Here is a 19,372-nt window from a genome sequence, read left to right as displayed (position 1 = left end):
TTTCTGTGTGTGTAGTTAGCATGTTCTCCCTGCGTTCACCTGGTTTTCCTCTGGGTGCTCCGGTTTCCCCCACAGTCCAAAGACATGCGGTACAGGTGAATTGGGTAGGCTTAATTGGCCATTGTGTATGTGTGTGAATGAGTGTGTATGGATGTTTCCCAGAGATGGGTTGCAGCTGGAAGGGCATCCGCTGCATAAAACGTGCTGGATAAGTTGGCGGTTCATTCCGCTGTGGCAACCCCGGATTAATAAAGGGACTAAGCCGAAAAGAAAACGAATAAATAATAAAGTTATTACAAAACATAAAATAACTATCCTTGCTTTTGCAGAAAATGCATATTCTGGAGCTTGTGAGCTTTATTAATCTGCTCCTTTTGAAATTAAAATAAATTTAAGATGAAAGATGAGACATTTAAGATGCAAACAAATAGCATTTAAGAGAGTAAATTACAGTTGTTTAATCTTGGGATTGGGACAAACATGTAATCAAAAATGTTCCTTTCCTAACAACTTCCTAACAACTTGTATCTGAAATAATGCTATGTATTTGTATGTAAATATTTAATTTGCCACACTTGTAAAAACGTACCAGGTGTTTCGAAAGTGCTTAAAGATGAACTATTATGCTCCTTTTTACAAGATGTACCTAGAATTTGTACTGTAGTTAAATTTCCATCTCAAAATACCCCAAATATAATGTTTTATGACTCTCTGAAACTGACCCTTTTAGGCTTTGATCCTAATTGTGGTGTTTTGGTGACTGTCACTTTAAATTCAAATGAGATTGTGCTCTCTCAGAAGAGGGCGGAGCTACAAATGCCTGTGTGTCAGCATAGTGGCAGATTCAAAACAGGACTCCCCTCCAATTGACAGATGGCTGCTTTTCACTCAGGGCTGTCTATACTAATGAGGGAGAGATGGTCACTAGTGGGCGGAGCTTTCCCCCTCTGATGACACGTACAAAGGGAGAACGTCAATCAAAGTGTTTCTGCAGACTGCTTTGATGAAATGTGATTATGAACAATTTTCCCTGTGCTGGGTTCCAGCTGGAAGGGCATCCGCTGTGTAAAACATGCTGGATAAGTTGGTGGTTCATTCCACTGTGGCCAGCTCTGATTAATAAAGAGACTAAGCCACAAAGAAAATGAATGAATGATTCTGAACAATTGAATGAATGGATTTTTATCATTAAAGGCTGGCTATATTCACACACTGCTGCCACACAACTATGTTTAAACCCCTTATAAAGGTGACTTTTGCATAATAGCTCCCCTTTAAATTTGACTTGTAAGAAAAAAGTGTAATAACCCTGGATATACTCGCTTCTTAACGTCCCTTGAAATCCAAATGACCTGAAAGTGTAGCTGTATAAGCTCAGATATTTCTTTCAGCTAATGTTTCTGTAGCTCTCTTTGTCCAATACTGGAATCAACAGAGGTTCTGTTCAGCACAAGGCCACTCTGAACACAAAACCCCAGTACGGCCTAATGATCAAATCAGATTTTAATGAGGGATGTGTGAGGACAACTGCGCAAATAGTCCATCATCTTCTGAAAACACTCGAAACGCAAGCATTGACATCTGCCTCACAACACACTGAATAGACCTGAGCACTTTCAAAACATATCTCCAAATCTGGTCAGCTAAAAAAATACCTGTTAAGTTTATTCAAGCATGTTGGTGACTGATGAAGGTTGTTAAATTTGACATTTTGCTTACAAAGTGTGCAAGCGTCAAACCTGCGTCTGCTGAGCGTCTGGACTGGAACGAGAGCAGATAAAAACTGAACTCATGTCATGATGTGATGTCTGGCATCAGAAAACAGTCAGGCTTCAGGCAGCGGTTGATCCTGTTCAGTCTGCCTGAATTATAAATATTTGATATCTTTTTAAATGCGTTGGAGAACATTTGGGCCATGTTCAAATGTTTTACATTCAATATGGGTGACACGGTGGCTCGGTGGTTAGCACTTTCACCTCCCAGCAAGAAGTTCACTAGTTAGAGTCCAGGCTGGGCCAGCTGGCATTTCTGTGTGGAGTTTGCGTGTTTTCCAGTACTGGGTTGCAGCTGCAAGGGCTGCCTAAAACATGCTGGTTGGTGGTTCATTCCGCTGTGGCGACCCCTGATAAATGAGGGACTAACCCAAAGGAAAAGCAGGGCGAGAGGGGTGTTTGAACTCAGGTAGATCGCTGTAACCAGGGGAAGTGACACTGACAACAGAGATGCGGATCCAGATGCAGGTTTACTGGCGAGGTCAGGCCAGCAACGGGCAACACATGGGCAAACAGATATATACAGACAATCCAGAATCGTAGTCAGTAGGCAGACAGATGGTCAGAGGCAGACAGCAAACAGGATTAAACAAATAAACAAGGCAAGGATCAAAACACTGTAAAGCAAGACAAAGTTGTAATGTGACTAGAACAGATAAGACTCGACCACAGTGTTTGTGTTTGAGCAGTAATAGTCCATGAATCAGTCCTTGAGCAGCTTCAGCTGTGCGTGTGTAATCAGTATGCCCACACGGAATCTGAGCGCGCAGAATTCCGCAGATTTTCCACAGATTATCCGCAGAATTCCGCAGATTTTCCACAGATTTTCCGCAGAATTCCGCAGACTTCTGCAGATTTTTAGCCCATCATTAATTCTGTTTATTTACTTGAGTAAATGTGTAAATCTGAATTTATTCAGTTTTTATTCAGTGATTTATTACTTTTTATTTCATATATTAAGGCTTTAGTTATGATACTCTGCTGGATACTCCCACAATAATTCAGCAGAAATCCGCAGATTTTTACCAAAATTCTCTGCAGAAACATCAAAAAACGTCCGCAGATTCTTTCTGGCCCTGGTAATCAGTCAGGATTTAGAGCATGTGTGTGAACGGAGTGCATGCATAAAGTTGTAGTCCATGAACTGGTGGATTTGTAGTCAACAGGCGGATTTGCAGGCTGGATTCAAAGCTTTGATGTTTGCTTACAAAGCGACTTCTGGCTTTGCTCCTTCTTATCTGCTCTCACTTCTGCAGATCTATGTGCCCTCCAGAAACTTGCGTTCAGTGAATGAACATTGCCTCGTGGTTTCATGCCAAAGATGGAAGAAATCACTTTCCCGAACTCTCGCGTTCAATCTGCCCAGTTGGTGGAATGAACTCCCTAACTGCATCAGAACGGCAGAGTCACTCGCTGTCTTCAAGAAACGACTAAAAACTCAACTATTTAGTCTCCACTTCCCTTCCTAATCTGCAATTGCCTCTCTGGTTCTACCGCTAACTGTATTACCAGCAAAAAAAAAAAAAAAAAATGACTAATGTTTTGCTTCTTACACTTTACACACCTGAAACCTGCCTACAGCACTTACTCATTGCTGCTCTTATAGTTGTGTAAATTACTTTCTTGTTCTTATTTGTGAGTTGCTAATGCAGGACCAGCTGTGGTCAATCATAAGCATGTGTTCCTCTTGAAATCAGTTTATGAATAAACTTCACTTAAAGTCATATATTGTCTGAGTTGGTGTTATATATTATGGTACAAAAACCTTGCTGCTAGTACATTTTCTGTTAACACTTATTCCTCTATATATTATTTCTTACACATTATATGATTTCAAACTACAAAAATATCAATAAAAGTCACTTTGTTAAACTGTAAATCGACAGTTTTCAGAGAAAATATCAACATCATATAATACAATTCACAACTTTAAATAAACAGAAAACACTTGTGAATCCAACACAATCTCATGGCAATTCGTAACTTTTTTATTTAGTGGCTAATTCGTATGAATTCGTACAATCTAATTCGTACAATTTAGTACGATTTACTCATGCCCCAATGACGGTTGGGTTTAGGGGTGAGGTTAGGTGTCACGCCCACAAATTAGCTACTAAACTGGCAAAACGTAAAATACGTACGTCTTCCCGTGAGATCAGGCTGGTGAATCACAAAATCCAGAATATGTTAATTAACCGATATCTTTTACAGTGTAGAGGGCGATTGGTGGGGATTTGATAACTAAACTACATTTTTGCGGTTTCACAAATACGTAATCTGAAGTTGCTTAAATGCGACTCACCTTATCAGTGTTTCAGCCGTGTAAACATTTCAAAAACATTCCAGCGCCACACATCACGTCCTTATGAAAGCCTATACTGTTGGCACAAGGAGGGTTTTTGTAAACAGAGCTAGTAATAAAACCCAAAAGTGTACCAGTTTGATTGAGTTTCAGGAAAAGAAGTTGATACATACAGATAGATTTACACATTCTCGTCTTTCTCTTTGAGTCATTACCTGACTATTTGACTCTTATCAGCTGACAATGACTGTCAGAAATGCAGAGTGCTCGAACACCCTTTAAGTACACTCTTAAGCATATTAAATTTAAGGAACACCAAGGTAAAACAACACAGAAAGAATGAAGCTTTTGTCATGTGGGTTGACAAAATATAGCCTTACTATTAGTCTTGGTGTGACCGGTTTACAGTATTGATATGATTACAGGTCACTGCTGTGTGTGTGTGTGTGTATATATAAGGGCAACCAGCAATCCAGAGATGAATCTCAAGCAAGCTTCTACTGGTAAGACCACAATAATGACACTTTCTTTATATTTTACCATTTTATATTTAATAAAAAGCAGTATTAATTTATTCCACCAGGCAGCGGGTGTCCTCAAATAGCACTTGATGACAGATTTGTTTGTTTGGATTCTGAGAGCTTTATATAATGTGGCTTCAATCCAAAATGGTCCCTGCATCTTAAAAACATTCAGAGCGCTAATGTGTCAGTGGGAGCTCATTCTTCTTCTTTTTTAAGTGTTTTCTCCTGAAAGTGGCTTAATTTGAGGCTAAAGCAGAGGAAAAGCATCGCCCGGTGTGCTTCTTTGGGTTGTCATCCTTCTTTCTGTGTTTTATAAATGTGTCTCACGTCTGCGGAGCTGCTATCAGCACGTAAACATCTGTCCACTCAACTACTTCAGCTTAGTGCTCTTTTCGTTTTATCTAAGGGCAAACGGAGCCGTATTGCTGGACTCAAGAACAAATGAGAGTTTGGAATGAGAAAATCTCGACGCGTTGTTGCTTTAGGACTCTTTGTTTTGGGGACATTTGTGTTCTTGTAGTGGGCGGCACTGTGGCTCAATGGTTAGCACTGTCGCTTCAGCGCAAGAAGGTGACTGGTTCGAGTCTTGACTGAGTCAGTAGGCATTTCTGTGTGGAGTTTGCATGTTTCCCCCAGTGTTGTCGTGAGTTTCCTCTAGGTGCTCCGGTTTCCCCCACAGTCGAAACACATGTGCTATAGGTGAATTGAATAAGCTAAATTGATTGTAGTGTATGAGTGTGTGTGTGTGTGTGTGAATGTAAGTGTGTATAGTTTTTCCCAGCACTGGGTTGCGGCTGAAAGGGCATCTGCCACGTAAAACATATTCTGCAATAGTTGGCGGTTCGTTCTGCTGTGGCGACTCCTGATAAACAAGGGACTAAATTGAAGGAAAATGAATGAATGAATGTTCTTGTAGTTTGTGTGACGCTGACTTTGCGGTGAATGTGTTCACACAAGATTTGATTAAAGTGAATTCTTCAGAGAATTCACAGTGTGAACGCTGCCATCTGAACTAAACAAGTGGACCAAGACTGCTGAAAGTAAATTTTGTTTTGTTTATTTATGGTGATGAACAGAAATCAAAGGGAGCTTGATCTCTGCTCTGTTGAATTTTGATGTTGAAATTCATCTCTGAAGTTTAACTAAATACATTTTATTGAAATATTAGTAGTTTGAAAATATATTGTGTAAGAAATAAAATATGCAAAATTTTATTTAATTAATTTAATTTACAACACCAACCCAGACAATATATAACTTTAAAATGTTAAAAATATCATTAAAAGTCACCTTTTTAAATCTTCAACATCAAACGTTGATTGCAAAATCTAGAGAGTACAGAAAACGATTAATTTATTAATTTTATTTTACAATATAAACTCCCCAGCTAACAGGGAATGTTTCTATATTATCCAGTAATGTTCTATAAAAATCTTATAAATGTTAGTGTAAAACATTAGTAAAATAAATTTTTTAACGTTCTTATAATGTTTTTTATGTTCTTGTAATGTTAATTGTTAAACGATCTTAAAACAATAGTATTAGGCAAAAACGTGTATCTCAAATGTACAACAAAACGTACCTTAAGTAATATATTTCAAATTTGCCAAAAAAAAAAAAAAAAAAAGATAGTGCCCTCTAGTGGATTTGTCAATTAAAATGTGCAATGAAACGTACCCAGAGCAATGTATTTGTTTCTTTAAAATGTAGACAGCACCCAAAATAGCGAATTTGCTATTTTGAAACTTGGAACAAGACAAACCCAGAGAAATGTATTTTATTTTACTCAAATCTAGACAGCACCATCTGCTGGATTTGTCCTCGGAAACGTAAAACAAAACATTTGCTATATATTGTATTTCAAGCTTGCAAAAATAGACAGCGCCCTCTAGTTGATTTGCCATTTGAAACGTGGAATGAAACGTACATAGAGCAATGTATTTTACATTTTGCAAAAAAATATAGGCTGAGGCATATATTTCTTATGAGCCTGGGTTGGTTTTATGATGTAATTTGTGCTTGATTTATGCTCTTATAATGTTGATAGAAACATTTTCTTACAATCATGTCAACCCAGGCTCATGAAAACAGTCCAGTGGAGGTTTCTGGAGACCGCAAAATACATCCAGGGAGGTACGTATTTTTGCAGTTTTTGTTTTTGCAAATCCGCGAGAGGCCGCTGTTTGCGCTTTTTCGTATCTCTCGCGAGTGCTGTTTGCACACGCGCTGTTCTCACTTTAACCCACCAGAGGTCGCTGTCGACCAACTGAATTACCGAATGATTGACTGGGCGATCGGCCAATCGGCTGACCCACCTACCTCCTTCCCTAATCCCAACCAATTTTATCAATTGACCCGCCCACCCACTTACTTCCCTAAACCTACCCAACCGTTTACAAAAGCCGTCCAGAGAAAGAAAAGCCCTTGTCTGATTTTTACTAAGTTTTCAGATGTTACCACATTCTCACCCTGTTGTTCATTCGTTCGTTTTATTTTTTGGATTATGTTTTTGTCTTACCTGATTTCTGGAACCGCTCTTCCCACGACTCAAACCCGGTCGTCATCGTGGTCAACTCCTCTCTGCGTCTCAAGTCCGTCGACGTACACGACAAGCTAGCTGGACAAACTGGTTGCGGTTGGAAAGCCCTCAACACAGAGGTAAGCGGTTAGCCGGAAAGTGCCAAAAGGATCGACGTCATACCGGCCTGTACCGTTCGCTTAAAAAAATGAAATGCAGCCATATGTATCTCCGGCTACATAATTCGCGATCTTCAGAAACGTCCATGGGACTACGTTTTCAGAATGAGCCTGTGTTGAATAATGTTCCTATAACCAAACAAAAACTTTTCTTTTTGACGTTTTGAAAATTCTAAAAGCATTAATAAAACATTTTTATAACTTAACGCGAATGTTATAGGAACGTTTTTATAAACTAAAATTGTTGGCTGGGTAAATGCATTAAAATGAATGCTGCTGGATACTGGAAAACTATAGTTGATATTGTTATTGCAATATTGTTGAGTGTTGCGATAATGATATTTCTTACGATACTTAAAAAAACACTATCTTATCAGCATTTAAAATAATTTATGTATGTAATGGTCATATTAAAATAAAAATATTTTCCTAAGGTAATTAAAGTGAAAAGTGAACTTTAAAAAATGACTGGAAACCTTGCCGGTAATTCAGATTCTGAAAGGCTGTTGTCATTTTCCTCTCTCTTCTCTCAGAGTAAGTGTTTATTTTTCAGCTCTTGGTTCAGCTAACATGGGATAGTAAATACATAAAGATAGTAAAGGCCCCACCTGATTGGTCAGATTTGAATAAGCATGTGCATGCTGCACACAAATGCTTGGCACATGAACCTAATTAAATTTATTGTACTTCTTTGCGATATAGATATTGCACATACTATAATCGCGATGGCGATACTTCTCCGACATATTGTGCAGCATCATCAGACGTCTCAAGACAGAATGCCGTTTTTTCCTCATCACAGTCACCATGTTGCTCATTTTGCTGAATGATTTGTTTTGTCCTTCATTGTCATCGATTTCAGTATTGATTGTGTTGTGTTTGATCCGCAGCGTTGATTGAGATGAAGATGCTGTCTGCGTGTGCTCTGCTTCTGCTGGCGTCTGCTGTGACTCATGGACGGATTGTGAGTAAATGTGAGCTGAAGGAGCAGCTGGAGGCGGCGCGGGCTCACGCTACTGGAGACAAAATGACTGTGGACCAACTTATCGCCAGTCGTGAGTAACTCTTACTGCTCTGAAAATGTCAGGAAATCTCTCGACAGGTGAATAAGAGGGATTTCACCGAAATTTGGACTTATAATTCATGTGTTTTTGAGCAGCCTGTAGGTTTAGGACTGGATAATCATGCTTTTAAAAGACGGATGTGTCTTTATGATTCATATGGCACAGCATGAAATGCATAGTCACAAAAATCCCTATGAAAAGTGACTAAACAATGCAAATTATTATGAGAGTGGAATCTTATAAAACTGGGAATAGGGGTGGATATTTCTGTGATTGATTTACTGATAATGCACAACATATTAGCTCATTTTAACTAATGCAACATAGGCACAACATGTCTCATGCGTTTTTGGGGAGTTAAATCATAATTAAACTTCTGCAAAAAATATATACATATGCAATAAGGTCAACTGCAAAAATTATGCTACTGTATTACACGGTCAAACCCAACAGTCAGCTTTATCAAATGAAATGAGTGTAGCTAACTACAAAAATTAACTAAAAAGTTAATTCTACTCATTTGAAAAGAGTTTTGAACTCAGTGTTTAAGGTAATGAGTTAATTAAATACCTCATTACTTCAACTTAAATGGAGTAAGCTCACAGTACTCATATAGATTAGTAACTCAAATGGTTTGTAGCAATCAGTTTCCTCAAACGGTTTGAGTTGCCTTAACTTATTGGGTTTTACAGTACTCAGTTGGTTTGAGTTCTCTTCATTTATTGGGTTTTACTGTGCTCAAATTGCTTCGTTTACTCAAATGGAGTAAGTTCACAGTACTCATTAGGCTTAGTTATTGAACTTAAATTGTTTGTTGCAATCGGCTTCCTCACACGGTTTGAGTTACCTTATCTTTTTGGGTTTTACAGTGTATTAATGTTTCTTTGTGTGTCTATAGACCTTTTTCTGAGAACGTGATCTACCCCTTATGCTTTGTGTGTATGCGCAAGGAGAATGCGAAGAACTTCTGGTCGGCAGCTGATGCGTATAAACAGTCACATTCGTACAGCTTTGAAACGATAGTTTTAATCAGTTTTACCTGCTTTTATCATCTTTGAATTGATACTGTTGTCGATCAGCACCACCTCCTGGACTGATCATTTAAAGAAATGGGATCTAATAGGATGGAAAACAACTTCTATGAGGCATTTTCCCCTCGTTGTCAGACGGCATCTTGTGCTGTTTAAATGAAACCTTGTCATCGCTAAAGTCAATATTTTTTCTTTCTTTCAAATATGTGTAATGAAGTTCACGGCCCTTTTGCCGCCGGGAAGAAGGAGGCGGAGAACCGACGAAGTTTTTAACTGATTTATTAATAACAGTGATGGCAGTTCCTCACGGAGGCTGCCGTCTAAACCAAAACAAACGGACGGCAGCTCTGAATCGGGCTCAGGCACAGTTCACCTGGCAGGCTCTGGCCTGGTTTAAAGAGGTGTGCCAGAGCGCGGTTCACTTGGGCTTTGGCGCGGTACACTTGTGTGTGATTGCAAAACGTGGCAAAGCCTGAAACTGAAAGCAAGACGTGATTTTTAAGGGACTGCTTCATATGGATTTATTAATCATTCTTACTGTTCAGTGAACGCAAACTGCTGTAGTTTATTAAAGATGCAAACCCCTCACTGCACGACAGCTGCACCTTCAGCAAACCTCCTAATTCCTGCAGCACGAGAGCTTTATGATTGTTTATGAGCGTCAAAAGTGGCGGATCTGTTCGGCGAAATATCTGACAGCGTGTCACCGCATCCCTAAGGACTAAAGCGATATAACTAGAGAAATCTTGACTGTGATGAGCGAGAGCCCTTACTGAACAGCGCAGCATCGATGACGTAAGCATGCCCAGGCCTGATTGTAATGTGAGTGCGGGCTGTAGGGGGAGACGGGAAGGGTGACAATCGTGCTTTGGCCTGGTTCGAGGCAACTGTATATAGTGTAAGTACGCCCTTAACAACTGTGACAAAGTGAAAATAAAGTGACATTTTGAAATGACAGAAAAACCCAAACCGTGGTAAATACTACACACTAAATGAAACATAAATGCCTGGCGTCAGTAGCTGTTTTCATCCGCCTATTTTCATGCGCATTTTGGAAATGCGCATAAGTAAACAAATGATGGAAACACCAAGATGCGCGTCAATTTTGAAAATGCGCATAAAAATATATGCGCATAACGGAGTAGGATAAACTTTTTATTCAGTAAGAAAAGACGTGCATAAACTGCAATGGAAACATTTTTACCTAACAAATTCCAGTATGTGCATTAAAAAAGGTCATGTGATTTTGTTAAAAGAGATCATGTGACAATGAAAATGCGTGTGAATAGACAAACCATCAGGCTGAGCACGCTGTAAACCATCTCAAATGTTGTTTTGGTCATTTTAAAACGCCATAACCGTTTCAGTATTACAAAAGCGTTTATGCTCTGCGTCTGACGCCTTCAAACACCACCACGCATTCCCTGTGTGTCAGCATCGTCTTCTGACGCGCAAGTCATTAATTAAAAGAAGAAAAGATTCACGCAGCTTCTCCTACCACAGCAAAATCCATTTTTACTGTTGATAAGTGGCACCAGATAATCAGGAAGTGACGATTTTGTTCTCTTTGAATCGTTGGATGGAAACGTTGCTTTATTCGCACGTCTTTTATTCAATATTCCTGTTTTGCGCATAAAGTGAATCTGCATTTTTGGATGGAAACATAGCTAGTCACTCATACACCTCCTTCATGATCAAGCTTCCAATCTAGTTTCCTCGATTTTCTTTCAGTTGTTTGTAATGTGGAAAACACTTCGGGCTTCAACACCAGCCTCATCACCAGCATCCAGATCCACCAAGACCACATCAAACCTCCATTCCCAACCCCTCACAAACCAAACCAGGAGACGGCACCGGCAAAAGAGGAGGATGAGGACAACATGGAAGATGAATACATCATCCCCGTTCATCCACCGAGTCATCCCAAGAGAGTAAGAAGTAGGAGGTCAGCCCATGAAGTGGAGAGTGTTGAGAACCAGGGAGCAAAAGAGATCTTCTCCATGTGGCGTCAAGCTCTCCTCCCTGAACAGATCCCGGAGGACTCTTTCGGAAGCGGAGCCGAGGCCATATCTGAGGAGGAGAGCTCTGGAGATTCTTCTTCAGAGGTGCGTGGTGGTGTTGACTTATGGAGGCGGTTGGGAATCTTCCAGCTGAGTGATCGTGTGGCTTGTGGCTCCGGATCGGGGCGTTCGCTCAACCTTTGTGGTCTGGAGTGCAGCGGTGAGTGGAGAATGACATATTAAAGGTCCCATGAAGTGTGCACTTTTATTCGATGTTTGACGTAATCTCAATCGAAACATGAAGAGAGGGCGGGACATTGACTAGCTCCTCCCTTTTAAATAAACAGCCAATAGATTATTGTTTTATCACAGCTCTGCCAGTGAGAGTGGTTTAGATCATAAGCATGAAATGTGAAGTGTTTTAAAGGGGGCGGGGCATGTCAGACACTAGAGAGCATTTGATTAGTCAGAAGATTCGAGTATGAGGCCATCTGGCAATTCTGGCAAATGCCAGAAGGGCAGGACCATTTTTTAAATGTGGGCCGGTCAGCTATTTTTTTTTATTTATTTTTTTCATATGTATTGTTTTTTACATGTAAGCAGCTTTTATCTCTTGCAAGATGTGAATATTATGATGATGATGATGATGATGATAATAGTAAGAATATTAATCAATGTTAAGCATTCGCTCAATCATCAACGACCGGCTGGTTTCGAGATGGGCCGACCCAATCAGAAGTTATGCAGACGTAATCAAAATCTGGCAAGGATGTCAAACACACAGTAAGTGCAACAAATTGATAGAGATGGACCATAAAAAGGGAAAGGCAGTCAAGTCAGACAATGCCAAATACATCAAATTAACAGTGCTAGGGGGCAGTACAGTGGAGCAGTGGGTAGCGCTGTCGCCTCACAGCAATAAGACTGGTTCCCTCAGCTGGGACAGTTGGTGTTTCTGTGTGGAGTTTGCATGTTCGCGTGGGTTTCCTTCACAAGTCCAAACACATGCTATAGGTGAATTGGGTAGGCCGATTGGGAGTTGGGTAACCCAGTAATGGGTTGCATCTTTGAGGGCATCTGCTGTGTAAAACATATCCCTGCTGAAAAATCCAGCTTAAACCAGCCTAGGCTGGTTGGCTGGTTTTAGCTGGTTGACCAGCCTGGTTTTAGAGGGGTTTTGGCCATTTCCAGGCTGGTTTCCACCCATTTCCAGCTTGGTCTTAGCTGGTCAGGCTGGAAAATGACCAGCCAAATCCAGCTAAAGCCAGCTTGACCAGCCTGGTTTAAGCTGGATATAGCTGGTTTTGGCTGGACTCCCAGCTTGGCTAGGCTGTTCAAGCTGGTTTTAGCTGGTCATCTCCCAGACTGACCAGCTAAGATCAGGCTGGAAATGGCTGGAAACCAGCCTGGAAGTGGCCAAAACCTCTCTAAAACCAGCCTGGTCAACCAGCTAAAACCAGCCAACCAGCCTAGGCTGGTTTAAGCTGGATTTTTCAGCAGGGATGCTGGATAAATTGGTGGTTCTTAAATTAATAAAGGGACTAAGCCGAAAAAAAAAATGAATGACATGCTTGCATATATAAATGGGTTGTTTTTGTTTTAGTCACATACATTAAATGTTTAAACATCTCTTAAATATGTTACTGCTTATATAATTGTACTATCTGTACACAAAGTAGTGAGTGTGCGTGTCCTTGGGTGGGGCTGTGTCGGTGTGGTAACGTGGGCTGGTGTGGCTACAGTGCCAGGGCTGATTTTTTGTCCCAGTCCCTGTCCCTGGTATGAGGTGACGTGAAATCAGTTTATTATTGTCATAAATGAAGATTTTGTGACTTTTGGTGCGTAGTGGCGTATAGATAAGCCTAAAAAACTAGCAAAACTGATGCTGACATCTAAATAACCTTATTTTAATTTCATGGGACCTTAAAAGATAACATTGAATGCTCATTTTACAGTTCATGTTTCTCTGGGGTCTTAAATTTTGGTTAAATGTCTCAATGGTAGTGTAAATCAGGAGTCACTAATCTCGGTCCTGGAGGGCCGGTGTCCCTGCAGGGTTTAGCTCCAACTTTGCCTCAACACACCTGCCTGGATGTTTCAAGTATACCTAGTAAGACCTTGATTAGCTTGATCAGGTGCGTCTGATTAAGGCTGAAGCTAAAATCTACAGGACACCGGCCCTCCAGGAACAAGTTTGGTGACCCCTGGTGTAAATAAACACTCTTAATAAAAACTGCTGGAATAGTTAGCGGTTCATTCCACTGTGGCAACCCCTAATAAACATGGGACTAAGCTGAAACAAAATGAATGAATGTACATTTTTGAATAAACAAACTTACGCCTACTTTCCTTTCAACCTCAAAAGCTCTCCTTGATGATGACATCACCGATGACATCACTTGCCTGAAGACTTTATTAGGAAGTCACGACAAGTAGTAAGTTCAGGATCCGCAATGCAGCACAAATGCACCTACAGTGTTTTTCAGTTACAGATTCAACCGTATTTCCTCTCATTTCCAGCTACGGCTTCGCTCCCATGAAGAGCTTCCACTGGAATCTGTGAGTGTTATAATGAGGGTCTCTGTGATTGACCTCCTGCCCTGAGCTCTATTACATGTGTATTTATGTGCTTCAGGTTGGAAATGCCGCCGGTGAAGAAGTGCCGCTCGGTCGTCGCTTCAAAGTATTTCGCTGAGTGTTTATAAAAATCCACAGCAGATGAAGATGATTCTCCATCGAGAGGGTGGATCGACACTCGACCGTGGAGCTGTTTTCAATTACATCTCTCACACTTAAAGACCCCGTTCATGCAAAATCGCACCTTTGCTTTATATATGTCGGCTTTGGGATCGTTTATATGCTAATTCACCCTTCAAAATATTCACTACATTAGGTTTTATGCTGTCAGATCTTCGTTGACCTGTAAAAGGTTAAGCATTAAATGCAATAAAATGATCTATGTAATGATAATATCAAACTGATATACAGTTGAAGAGTTATTAGCTCTTTTGGGAATTATTTTTTTTCAAATAATTAATATGTTTAACAGAGCAATTTGTAAAGTGTAAATTAAGTGAATTTTGAGACTGTTTTAGTGTGCAGTAGCTTATAGATATCCTAAAAAATGAACAATTCTGATGCTAACGTCTAAATAATTATGGTTTAATTTCATGGGAATTTTAAAAGTAACAATGCTCATTTTACAGTTCATATGTTTCTCTGGGGTCCTAATGAAAAGTCTATATCTTACTTTGGGTAAATGATCCAATGGTAGTGTAAATAAAGCACACACTGTCATAAACAGCGAGCCATTTCAGTGCAAGTCTCTTTAAATGCTAATGAGCCCACTCCGCCCCTTTCTAGAGCTGGATCATGATTGGCTGGTATTGGTTCACTATTGAAGTAGCTACCAATAATATTTGTTCCGGAGAAAGTATTGTTTCCTAATTTGTAAACACTGCTAAGGTCAATATTATTAGCCCCCTTATTTTTTCTGATTGGCTACAGAACAAACTAGTGTTGTCCAATGACTTCGTTAACCAAACTAACCTAGTAAGTCTTTAAATTGCACTAGCATTTCTCAAAATAACTAGTAAAACATATTGTACTGTCAAAGATTTTTTTTTTAAATGTGTTATTTGAATTTAGTAATTAATTTACGTTTAAAAATGTGTTAAAAAACTGTTAAACATTACTTTGGAAATGCTTTAAACATAATTAAAGCTAATAATTTTCTTTAACTGTATACGCCTTGACTATAAGTAGTTTTTTGATTAATATGGGCGTAACGTTCACGTAACGTTGTTGGATTTTAGTTGCCATACCTGACCAATAAATGGCAGTATTTGACGTCAATATGGCGTTGGTTTAAGATGTTGGCTCCTCGTTGGATTTTGGTCACTTTCTAACACAACCTAAAATCAACCAAATATCAACGTCATTTGATGTCGATTTTGGACGTCGAAATAACGTTCTCCTTAGACATCGGCTAGAGATTGAATTTTGGTCACCTGACATCACAACCTAAATCTAACTATTATGACGTTGTGTGCGTGCTGGTATAAACCCAATAAGTGTAAGCCTGAACTTAACATAAACGGTAAACATATCCCTTAATGCTGATTGGCTGATTGGAATGTTGTTCCAGGATCAACATGGATGTTAATCTAGGAACATGTCCATCTTAATCAAATCAGGTTGGCAGGGTTTATGTACTCTTTAAGTAAACAAATCGCAGTTACATGATAATAAATGTGTGTGTGGACTCCAGATGAAGGATGTTACTGATTATATTGTTGTATGTTGTTTTGTGAAGTCACTGTGAAAGCTGTAAGCCATCTGCTGTAGAGCTTATATTTAAAAGTCCGCAACTGTCTTTGATTTTATTGTCACTAAAATTAATGTCAAAACAAAACTGCAGGACTTGGGTTGCTCTTTTTAAAACCTCCAATATGGCTGATTTGTTTCTGAGGAACTGAAAGTAAGATGAAGAAGACAGAGTTTGTTGTCCATGTCCGTAATAGAGTCTGAAACAGATCTGGGTTGACGCTGGACTTCAATCATTTGACCCACGATGCCTTCAAATAAATTCATTCCCCCGCGAGCGCCGTAATGACCCCGCAATTTCTCCTCTGTAGTTTTTGGAGTGGACCGACTGGATGTGACCGATCGTTCTCGGGTCACTCCACAAAGGTATTGGGGCTGTAATGAGAAGGAGGCTCGGAAAAAAACCTTTACACCATAAGGAATCTATTGAAAAGCGGTGAAATGGAAAATACAAAACGGGAGGTTAATAATTCAGGATTGTTCCTGGGAGGCTAGTTTGCGTCTATATTCACAGCGGAAGCCAATTTTAAATCAGTGGCGTAAGATTTGCTTTATTTTTTAAAGTTTTTCTGCCTTGGTTAATATTTCAAACAAGCAATTTTGGGAGAATAACACAATACCTCTAGAATGAAATGCAAATACACTTATTTTTTTGTGAGAGTCAGCATGTGGACCCAGTCAGACCAATCTATTTTCACAGAAAAATGATGTGAGTTTTCTTATACCCAATTTAAACAAATACAGCCCCTAAACTGAATTCCTTTTAAGACAAACGTTGTATATTTTGGTTGTATAAAAGTGGCAGGTATTAGAGATGAGCTTAAAAGGTTTGACATTTGAGAAGCGGCGGGGGTGAGCCGTCATATTCGAGCTCACAACAATGAAGACGATGATAAATTTGACTAAAAACAGGCGAAAAAAGAGACTTCACAGCAGTCGCTGAAGACAATCAACACTTTGTGAGATGAAACCCAAAGTTAAAAACATAGGTTGGGTAAAATAACCAACGCTAATGCTACACAGATATTTTATAATATTTTTTTAACTACAATTTCTTGTGAAAAGGAGATGCTAAATGTGCAAGTAATGATATTTGTCTCACTCAAACCCAAAAGTGACAGGACTGTAATAATATTTTGGAGGATTTTCTGCAAAGAAACGAAGGCTATACCACTGGATTTTTTTATACAAGTATATCAGAGCTGAACTTTTGCTTTTAACTTAATTTAGAGGTTTTCCCAAACAAACTAATAATAATATTAATAATAATAACAATAGGCGAAGCAGTGGCGCAGTAGGATACTGCTGTCCCCTCACAGCAAGAAGGTCGCTAGGTTGCTGGCTTGAGCCTCGGCTCAGTTGGTGTTTCTGTGTGGAGTTTGCATGTTCTCCCTGCGTTCGCGTGGGTTTCCTCCGGGTGCTCCGGTTTCCCTGACAGTCAAAAGACATGCGGTACAGGTGAATTGGGTAGGCTAAATTGGCCGTAGTGTGTGAGTATGTGTGTGGATGTTTCTTAGAGATGGGTTGCGGCTGGAAGGGCATCCGCTGTGTAAAAACTTGCTGGATAAGTTGGCGGTTCATTCCGCTGTGGCGACCCCTGAATATAAAGGGACTAAGCCGACAAGACAATGAATGAATGAATAATAACAATAATACATTACTGTCTCCACGTTGATAAACAGTCATTATAATTCACACTCTGCCCACCTCTAACTGCATGAATAACCCTCTTAATTCTTGTTTTTCCATCTCAGACAGCAGCTATTCAGCAGTTAGTGGGATTTACCAATTAGACCAGATCGCTGTCCCTTCAGGCCTTGCTGATTAATATTCCAGCGTACAGAGCTGAAGATTGTGTTTGCATATTTATGCACAACATCTCAATATGTAACACTTCGCCTGCCAAATAGAGGGTCTCCATCACGCGTTTCCCACCCAGAGCGCGTCGAAGACGATAGAATCATCATCATCGGCGTGTGATGAGGCCCATTATTATCCGCTGTGTGACTGAAATAAATGGAGATTGACTTAACTGCAGTCGCTCAGAGGCATTAACGTCTGACGGGTGTCTTTAGCTCAGTGAACATCGAGTCTTACACCTCATAATTTAGGCTGAGAAGCATTGAATGTCCCTGTGTGTCCCCTCACATCAGATCACAGTGTGATGTTTTTGTTTATTATTGCACATTACGCATGATATTGGATTATATATCTAAACAGTGCCTTCACAATTTCGCAAGACTAATAGATCTTAAGATCAAAAACAAAACAATTTGACAAGATTTTTGAAGTTTCACAAAGTGAAGTTTATTTCTAAACTAATTTCGAGAGGAGCACGCGCTTATGATTGATAGCACCTGGTCCACATTAGCTAACGCTGATTTACCAATCAGACGACTCCTCAACCCCTATAAATAACCAGAGTATCTTACTTCAGCCATCTTCGTCTTGAAGAATCCCCCCTTTCACCCCTACTCCTCCCATTTCCTTGTCAGGGTAGTACGGAGGCCTAGTGGTTTGCACTACGGCCGCACAGCAAGAATGTCACCGGCTCGAACGCTTCCTGGCCAGGTCGGTGTTTCTGAGCAGAGTTTGCATGTTCTCCTCGTGTTTGCGTGGGTTTTCACCGGGCTCTCCGGTTTCCTTTCATAGACCAAAAACATGTAACAAGTAAATTGACAGCATAAACACTTCAAAGCTTTATAATCTACTTTCAACATTATCAAGCAGGGGAGTTCTCGAGACCTACCTGAACAGTTATTTATATATATATATATATATATATATATATATATATATATATATATATATATATATATATATATATATATATATATACACAGTTGAAGTCAGAATTATTAGGCCCCTTTGCATTTTTGTTTTCAATTTTTAATATTTCCCAAATGAGGTTTAACAGAGCAATTAAATTTTCACAGTATGTCTGATAATATTTTTTCTTCTGGAGAAAGTCTTATTTGTTTTATTTCAGCTAGAAAAAAACGCAGTTTTAAATTTTTAAAACACAATTTTAACATCAATATTATTAGCTTCTTTAAGCTGTATATTTTCTCGAAAGTCTACAGAACAAACCATCGTTATACAATAACTGGCCTAATTACCCTAACCAGCCTATTTAATGTAATTAACCTAGTTAAGCCTTTAATTGTCACTTTAAGCTGTACAAAAGTGTCTTGAAAATTATCTAGTAAAAATATTAGTATTATTAGTATTATTTACTGTCCTTATGGCAAAGATAAAATAAATCAGTTATTAGAGACGAGTTATTAAAACTATTATGGTTAAAAATGTGATGAAATTTTTTTCTTTCCGTTAAACAGAAATTGGGGGGAAAAATAAACAAGGGGGCTAATAATTCAGGGGGGCTAATAATTCTGACTTCAACTGTATGCATATATATATATATATATATATATATATATATATATATATATATATATATATATATATATATATATATATATATATATATATATATATATATATATATATGTGTATATATACATATATATATAAATATACATATATATATATATATATATATATATATAAATATATATATATATATGTATATTTATATATATACATATATATATATATAAATATACATATATATATATATATATACATATATATAT

General features: G+C 38.9%; 1 protein-coding gene across 9 annotated transcripts in view; it reads left to right on the top strand.

Moving 5' to 3' along the window:
* The window catches only part of wu:fj19g03, a 72,390-nt gene extending 56,586 nt beyond the window's left edge, over positions 1–15,804 (top strand). For 6 of the 9 annotated variants that reach the window (XM_073906430.1, XM_073906410.1, XM_073906408.1 and 3 more), the window contains 5 exons: positions 8,186–8,350; positions 11,122–11,610; positions 13,756–13,825; positions 13,911–13,949; positions 14,026–15,804. In XM_073906430.1, coding sequence (XP_073762531.1) covers positions 8,197–8,350; positions 11,122–11,610; positions 13,756–13,825; positions 13,911–13,949; positions 14,026–14,095 — 822 coding nt within the window. In that variant the 5' untranslated portion in view covers positions 8,186–8,196 and the 3' untranslated portion in view covers positions 14,096–15,804. Of the gene's footprint in view, positions 1–4,360; positions 4,578–5,367; positions 6,732–7,190; positions 7,257–8,185; positions 8,351–11,121; positions 11,611–13,755; positions 13,826–13,910; positions 13,950–14,025 lie in introns of those variants that run through there. The other 3 variants (XM_021477420.3, XM_073906406.1, XM_073906405.1) reach the window with 3 other exon arrangements.
* The last annotated feature ends 3,568 nt before the right edge of the window (positions 15,805–19,372 follow it).

This window comes from Danio rerio, chromosome 1, assembly GCF_049306965.1.
Source record: "Danio rerio strain Tuebingen ecotype United States chromosome 1, GRCz12tu, whole genome shotgun sequence".
Taxonomy (NCBI): Eukaryota; Metazoa; Chordata; class Actinopteri; order Cypriniformes; family Danionidae; genus Danio; species Danio rerio.
This window is presented reverse-complemented; position numbering and strand designations above follow the sequence as displayed.